The sequence below is a fragment of the Mizuhopecten yessoensis genome, unplaced genomic scaffold (genome assembly GCF_002113885.1).
Source record: "Mizuhopecten yessoensis strain PY_sf001 unplaced genomic scaffold, ASM211388v2 hete_36191916, whole genome shotgun sequence".
NCBI lineage: Eukaryota > Metazoa > Mollusca > Bivalvia > Pectinida > Pectinidae > Mizuhopecten > Mizuhopecten yessoensis.
This window is the reverse complement of record NW_018485784.1, coordinates 822-9,590: the sequence shown is the minus strand read 5'-3', so window position 1 is coordinate 9,590 and position 8,769 is coordinate 822. Positions and strand designations below refer to the sequence as shown.

The following is an 8,769-nucleotide window of genomic DNA, read 5'->3' as shown; positions in this document are numbered from 1 at the left end:
ATATATGTTTTGTCTTGTCTTGTAAAAAATGAAAAAATAATGAAAAAAAAATAATAAAAAAAAAATAAAAAAAAATAATCATAATTTTTTTTGGAAAAGTGTTGTCCTTCAATTCACGTGTAAACAGCGGTATATTGTTGTAAGAATGCAAAATAAATGTCATACAGATATATTCTACAAAATGAATGTGTACGTAAATGACAATACTCTGACAGCTGTATGAATAAATCTTTTACAAATGAAAATTATATCTGTTCTCTGTTGTGTTCTGTTCATACAAATGTCACTGGTATTGTAATATCTTTGTTAACATACGTACCTGGCGGTCCGACTAGGAAACGCGGGGGCGTCCCGGGAGTGAGTGAAGTAGGCTCGACTAAGGCCCTTCAGTCCAGGACTGACAGCAGCGTATAACGTCGTGGCGGAACCCTTTCGAGGGGTCTTGACCATACCTACAAAACATTATTTCAACAATTTGGCAATCAGCGCTGAAGGAAACCGTAAAACATTGTAACAAAGAAAATAAACCTGATATAGATGTAAGTTAAACCTGTCTTTTTATAATATTATGTTCCTCATACTCAGAGTGTTGCCAAATTAATCGAGAATGTAAATCAGCAGCAATTTCTCTTTCGCCTCCGACGGTGTAACGGATAAAATGCAGAAAGAAAATGTGAGATGACGTCAAGGCATACATTTATGACGTCACAATCAGCTTTATAGATTACACATTCTGATAACTAATGTTTTCAAATAAATAATTGATAGCAGGGGAGAAAAGAATCATGTCTTTAGGTAAGGGTATGCTTCTAGATTCCTTAATGTCTTACCAACGGCTTGAAGCAAGCCTCGGATTAGACAATTAAGAATATCATCCCTAGGGTTAGGGGGTGGTTCTTCCTGAAACTGAAGTCCTTTTACTGACATTTAAGATTAGCAGTTTATATGAAATGATCCACTACACTAAAGCCTGTCTTTAATGTCACTACTATGGACTGGATCATTGGCCGGAATTAAACTAGAATGTTGGTAAAATAAAAATCATTTGGCAACAAGTTCTTATATTTCATTACATGTTTTCAAAGTCAGTTATCATTGTACAATACAAAACTAAATGTTGCCGTTAAAGAATCAGCAGTTGTATCTTCCCTAATGTCATGTTTTTCTTGATATTAAATTATTTTGAAATCACTTGTTAACTGTAACAGTGTTACAACTTACATAAACATTTCAAACAACATCGATAACAGTTGAACTTTGATCCAAAGTGTCGATTTCGCCGGTAAAGGTCCTTGGCCACATATCCCGGATGTACAGAATATAATTCGACGTGTGTCTTCTCCAGCATCCGGTCTATGCTATACATTTGCATTATCTGTTAGAAATATATTCATAACGTATATAATGTATCAATGTGCCACTTTTACCAAAACAATGGAAAAGATATAATGATTTTGTTTTTGTAAATGGACATAATGTGGTTACATAATGAATCCACTAAGCCACAAAACAGATTTTAAAGCTGGTACTTGACAAGCCATTGTTGATATATCTCATAAATTATAAAACTTTGAGGGTCTCGAATGAATTCCCTTTACCTAAGATCTTTTTAACTCAATATTCCATCATATTCAGGACAGTTGGATGGAATGGGCACTATTATATAATGTACCTAGGTATGAGCGCATGTATTAAAAAACCCGCCTATATATCGTCCATATCATGAAAAAATGGGAGAGAAAACAGGATAAAGTAGGATTTGAAGTTATCATTGATATCAATTGAAATGTTCGTTGTCATAGCGATGACATAAACTGTTGCAAAGACATACATTTATAAAAACGTCAATTGTTAGGTTATTTCAGTCAATATCTTCGACATAGAACAGTAAAATTGTTCTACATAATTTGAAATTTTCGTTTTAAAATACTCTACATATATTCGCAATAATCCGTTTCTATGTAAAGTTACCTGATACAACTTCGTGTTACTGTAGCATTGTAGTGGATCGTGGTTTTTCATTCGCTGTCCTGCCGCATAGTTAGCATCATAATGACAATGCTTGTGTGCTGCACTCGACACCAGAACTATTCTGACGTCATTTCCGGAAGTTTTCATGATCGGGAGCAAATTTGCCATGATCAGGAACTGACTTAGGTAATTAACCTGAAATTAGATTTTTTTTATATCAAACAAGAGGAATAACAAACCAGCACAAACAGTTTTTAAGTTTTGTATGAACGATATGTAACATATGCAAATTTAAAACTCAAGTTCAGTTATAAAAATTACTCATTTTTGTAACATAATTTGCATGATCATACAATCGGGTCATTTGATCAGTCGCTATCGTATAATCCTGAGGCGAAAGCAGGAAACTGTCTTTGATCAAGTCACGTTATATAAAATAGAAACCTTTCATCTTTTTGTCATATGAGGAATTGATTTAAACACACAAGTTGTCTCTCTAAAAACATAAAAGATATGGTAATAATGTATTTATTCGTGGAAAGGTTGGCGCACATCATTATACAAATATCTTTTTTTTATGAAAATCTCTTTACGTAGTATCTATTTTATATATTTAATTTCTATGAACCAAACAGATTGGATTACTTTACATTACTGTTATAGGAATGTTGTATAGTAAACCGATTTTGTGTCGTTTAAAGCGAAACCATGACTCCGTCAAGAGGGATACAATAGCACGCCTGCAACTAACATTCATCAATATTGCATTACTCTCTCCCCCATTGACAATCAATACTTGTATTTTGTTCAGCATCTAAATTGCATGTACATGATGTGCATAAATATACAACAAATCTGTCAAAATGCAACAACTGTGTACATTTTCTTTTTCATTTCTTACCATTGGTATATTATATTTTGGAAGCTTAAATGAGCTTCTGTTTCTTGCCTTTTTCAGTTTTTCCAATCACACGTTTCTAAAGATCGGAGTTCTCAAAATGCTATAATTCTTGACGATGTTTTTCTGAATAGTATATGTCCACGACATATTCTAATCCGTAATCAACTCTCAAATAAAGCAATTTAGTATTGATCCCTATATATGTAAATATATGAAAGTTCCCAAACGGATGGTATACTGTACGTGAAATTGGAATTTCAATCACGAATTGGCGTTGGATTGGGGTTGGTGGATGAGAGTATTGTTTGGATGGTGCGTGTGTGGTTGGATAGGGGCAGCATTCCCCCTTCTATATTTTTCATATTATTTCTGGAAAACCTTAGGTTTTTCCTGAAAATCAATTATTCCTGATTCCGATCTGAGAAATAAATAGTCATGAACCATGTCAAGGTTTTCTTTAATCCAAATATCAGTAAGAGAGAAATGTCTTTGGCAGTTATAACACTTACCTGATATGTGAGCTCGTAATTATCTTCTGTCACAACTAAATAAACAAAACAAATTGAAATAAAGAGTGTCAATCATAAAAGTCTTATATAGAAAGTGACATTGACAACACTTGTTCATTTCTACTTAAAATGTCGATATCACAAAAACACAAAAAAGAAGAATGATGTAAATTTAAGGGAAGTGAAAGTATATTCAGTGATATAAAAGACCAAGTACTGTGGTGTATACAGTATAGGCTTACAATGATTACGACTTTATGTATTTCAATTGTGTTAAAAGCACACTAGCTATCGATATACATTTCCTTTTATTGGAATCTGAAAGTTTCTCGTCAGACTAAAACATGTCATCCTCGACGTTTTTATGTAAGCAGTCTGTGTCAATACAATATGAAAAATATGTAATATTTATAATACAGCTTTGCCATTCCATTGATACTGCAGGTGTCACACGACGCAGGTTAATTATTAAGTACCCTCAATTGAAAAATGCCAGGATATGTAGTGCTACTTGGCGTTTATAGGTTTATAGTCATTCATTGTAATACATTATAGGCCTAGTAACTGTACTAAGGTACTGTATTTGTCTAGCGCCCAACAAATCCATATTTCAAAACGAGCGACACATGTTCAATTCCATTTACAATGTATTAGTAGTATATAAAGATAGGGCACATGGATGACCAATTTCAATATCATTATTGACATGGCTATAGGCCTTATTTTCTTAATGTTTTGCATTTGCATCATTCCTGCAGGAATTTTCTTATCACGTTTCCGCGATAGTTACCACCGTTCCTTTGACAACAACATAATTTTGTGTTGTAAGGCCTTGCACATCATCGATATGCTTCAGGAAACTAAAGGAAAACAAAGTCAACGTACAAAGATAAAAGGAGTTTAAGAAAATTACAGAAATAGGAGCGGAGAGGTTAAAAAAGGCAAGACAGTCTGAACCCAAAACTAGCTTGCACTACATATCTGTAGAACTTTGGAAGTGGGGTTGTACCCTTCACTATTTAAAGAGGATTGACAGCTGCTATCCTTTGAAGTTCTTATAAATATTGCAAAGGATAACTGATAACCCCCTTTTAATAGAATTCAAAAGTATAGGCTCTTCGCAACAATGTCATTTTAAGGTGGTTTACTACCTTACGCTATTACCTTGTAATTAAGCTTTGGAACAGTTTTCTGTATTGGCATTCTAAAGACAATGCGTTATTAAATAATGATGCATTTCCCAAATTGTATCAAGTCTTGTAATATAATAAAGAGTTGAAAGATGTTTTCAGTTAAAATGTCTTATCTAAATAACCATTTGTCAAAGGTGTTTCATAAGAACTCTTTTGGAATGGAGTATACTGTCACATAAGGTGATATATACCCTTAATATCAAAACTTACTCTCGTCAGCCATCATGACTCCAGCGTTACAGATGAGAACGTGCAGTTTTCGTTCGGATGCCTTGAACTCCTCCACAAAATCCATAGTTGACTTAAGACTGGCCAGGTCCAGCTTACCAAACTCTAAGCTTAGTCGGTCATCGCTTATTATGTTCTGTGTTGAATTCTCTTTCTCCTGTTGGAATTCTTCGTTCATTTGTTCTATAGCCTGCATAAAAGAGCATTGTACAAAAATACATAAGGTATATTATCATACATGTATTTAATTTGGGTTGAGTGATACTACGGACAAAATACGTTCATTACATGTAAATGTAGTACCCAAGTACAATTATGAAAAAAAGTCATCGAAACTGATACCTTATCTACATAAAATGTAGAATAAGTCAGAACATTTAATGAATTTTGCGACGGTATAACTGTATATGCTATTGTCCGGTATTTTAAAATTCTGAAGCTACCCGTATACCTTTCATTATGTGAATAAAGCATTGCATAATACCGGGAGCACGAGAAGAATGCTTTCCAGCAGGCTTTACGTATGTAGTTTGATAGCAAATTCATAAGTCAAAGTTTTTAATTTTGATATGGAGTGTACTTTCAAAATACAGCTAAATACATACTTGAATCGGATATAGATGTTTGTTATCATTGAGAAAGAGCATGTTATTTGCGTTCAAGTATTTACAAAGCATACAAGCAAATCAGCATTAACTCTTAACAGTGTGTATCATGTTTTTTAAGTTAAACTATTAAGTAAATAGTAAAACTATACAAATGTTAACGTGACCTTTATTAATTTATTTGAAAATTGTTTAACGTAATTGCAATAAACAGAAACCGCATGAAGATGAGACATTATGATGGCTAACAGACGAATTGTGTTCCCTTAGATGTCTCGTCAGATGTAGATGTAATAGAAACGTAATACACACTTCTCGGATGAAACTTTTACAACATAAAGTGACGTTAAGTGTTCTATTGTTGAATACCTTACCATATATTGTATAAATACACGTCTGCAGAACTCTCACATTAGTTGCTTCTTACGATCAGTCATTGGTGTATCAAATGATACGTTTACAGACCTTAGCACACGTGTGTATCACTTTGTTGTATAAATGCAAATGCATATAACACATGATTAAATTACACAACGTATTTTAACCTTAGTACCTTTGTAAGATGTACAGATTCTGTATATTCTTCAATTAAAATGTTTAAAATCTAATCAGGTAACTGTATAAATCTATTTAGATGTACATATGTGGATGACGTCATTTATATTACCGTATATTATTGATGATGGTAAATTATAAGCAGCAGTTTGTTCGATTATGGTAGTTACAATATGATCATAACAAGATGCAGATAACGGTGCTTGCTCATGTAATATTTAGATGGGTCGGATATGTTGATTTTATTATGTAGGTAACATTATGGAGATTGCTTATTACATGTACATGTGATAACTGCCCAATTACCTTTTTTTTGTTTGGATAGATATCAAAAGAATCCGTCATTCCCTTGTAGATGAGATAATGGGATATCACAAAAGGGGGGCAGATTCGTAAATTTCCAAACAAGGGACTTACCAAGTGTCTGGGAACTTAAGATTCCCCCCAGAGGGTTTGGATTCCCCAACATTTACTCAATGGGGTGAATGATTCTTTTTCTCTTACCCTGTTGACCCTGGCCTTCGTAGAAAGGGATGTAAAAGTTATTGACTCAATGCGTTGTTTGCAAGAGGTGGATGCAATGTTGACATAGCGTCTTACCGTTGTTATGCTTGAGGAATGTCTTGCTTGCAATAGGGATATTTCACACCGGGAAAAGTGTGGATACACTTGTCCAGGGTAAGGGAAAGCATTACAAATGTTTATATTTATATTACAGAATGTCACCTGAAAATAACTACTGTGTATATTAAAATCAGGACTTGAATTCATCGAGGTTTCTTTGTTTATTTCTAAAGTAACGTAAATGTAAAATTCGTGACATTTATCAATCAGAATAAAAAAAACTATATCGTTTGATTCCAAATTATCTCCAGGTAAAGAACACACACCGAGAAAGTGTTCTTTTGTTTCAACAAATAGATTTTGACCTTTTTTATAGCGTGTCAATAACATAACGGATATTGATACTGATCCAGTGATAAAAGATGTATACATTATTGTTATTTTGTTTGTTTCAAAAAATAAGTTATGCTTTTTCTCCATACTGTGTCAATTATATAATGGGTACTGATACTTATTAAGTGAATTAAATTAACGGTGTTTCGGCTTCGGTTCCCGTGCTAAACAAATCATCTCGTCAGAACACCAGCAACAGATGCCTGGTTACGTTTTTACACACTTCGGTTTCATTTTGATTTTTGATAAATTGTTCTTTTGTTTTTTGAAATTTAGTTTCAAGATGCTTTTATCAAACAAGAAACTACAAAACACACATTCGAGATAAACCTACAGTTCATAATAAGATAGTATATGAAATTTGAATCGGCATTTAAATTTAATCATGCTTGATTTATTTTACAACAAAATTGCAAAACAAGGACTATCAACTTTTATTTATCACTCCAGTTGGCGAAAATGGTAGCACACATGAGGTCTTTATTTGGGAGAAAACCAGAGTTCCCGGAAAAAAACCTACGTGGTTGGGCAGTTGGCCCATACCTTTTCAGGTCCGATCAAAGAATCGGACCGTGGCAGTCATCGTGAAAGGCGAGTTCGCTACCCACTGCGCCACGATTTGGCATTAAATACAAGGATCCTTAGTCATTACTTGGAATAGTCCATATAATACCAGTATCCCTATTTTTTACTTGAATTAACATACCAGGATCTTGAATTAATACTCGGAATATTAGGACTGACTTGTTGGTATTTGTTTAGAATATCCGGTTTTTATATCTTAAACTTTAATCCTTATGATACAATGTACGTAAATCATTCTTGTAGATAACCATGTGAATGCGATTTGTAGTTGGTGACAATATCAGTATTTCTATCTTTAGTTTACAGATTAATGTGTAACAGATACGGTGTTGTATCATTCAAAAACTGACAATGCAGATAACAAAACATACTTATATAATATTTAGATTGGTCACATATGTTGATTTCATTGTGTAGGTAACAATATGGAGATTGCTTAAAATACATGAAAACATAACATTTGTTTTGTTTAATTGAATGAAATAAACGTTTATCCTCTTTGAAATGAGATAAGGGGGTCTTAATCAAAGGGGACAGATTGTTAAATTTCTAGGTATCCGTGTAGAATATCCGGGTTCTGTATCTTAAAATCTAATCCTGACAAAACGTAAAGCATTCATGCAGATCGTCATGTGTGGGCAATGTGCAGTTGGTGACAATATCATTATTCCTATGCTAAGTATACAAAGTAGGATGTCACTAATATGCTCTTGCCACATACAATGACTAATCTTTTGTTTTCAATGCATTACATGTAGACTGTCTAGCATGTTCTTCACAATCATTGGTGCATTTATGACAGGTGTTTATTAAGTTAAGTTCATGTGTTGTGTGATAGCCAGGGGATACGGAATGAAAGGGACAAAAACCGGACGAATATGAAAGCTTACTCTTTCAGCCTTTTCCTTTGAACGACATGCAATGATGACGGTTGGTCCCATCATGGCTATAAACTTGGCAGTCTCATAGCCGATACCTGTCAAAGGGAAAAACTAGGTTAAGCTTTGTGAAGATAACTGTGGTATACAGCTAGACATGTGTTTAGCATTATCAACCGTTGCATAATATCATGAATGTTCAGGAATATTCGTGTACTGAAACAGCAGTTGGCGTTCATAATGGCAGGCAAGATTGCCATTTGAAAAAAGTTTCTGCTTTGCCATTAAACAATTGCTGAAGAAATTACAAAGCATGATAAACAGAATATTTTTTTACCGTTTATATCCTATAAATAGTCAAACAAAGTTGCTACATATTTTATTATG

At 33.6% G+C, this 8,769-nt stretch overlaps 1 protein-coding gene across 1 annotated transcript; it reads right to left on the bottom strand.

Annotated features, from left to right (window-relative positions):
• Positions 1-319: 319 nt before the first annotated feature.
• Positions 320-8,480, bottom strand: LOC110444945 (dehydrogenase/reductase SDR family member on chromosome X-like; the record flags this gene model as incomplete). The annotated part of the gene is made up of 6 exons (XM_021489293.1): positions 320-452; positions 1,222-1,375; positions 1,972-2,166; positions 3,382-3,416; positions 4,785-4,992; positions 8,395-8,480. Coding segments are annotated over 6 exons (811 nt in total), but the record flags the coding sequence as incomplete, so codon positions are not given.
• Positions 8,481-8,769: the final 289 nt, after the last annotated feature.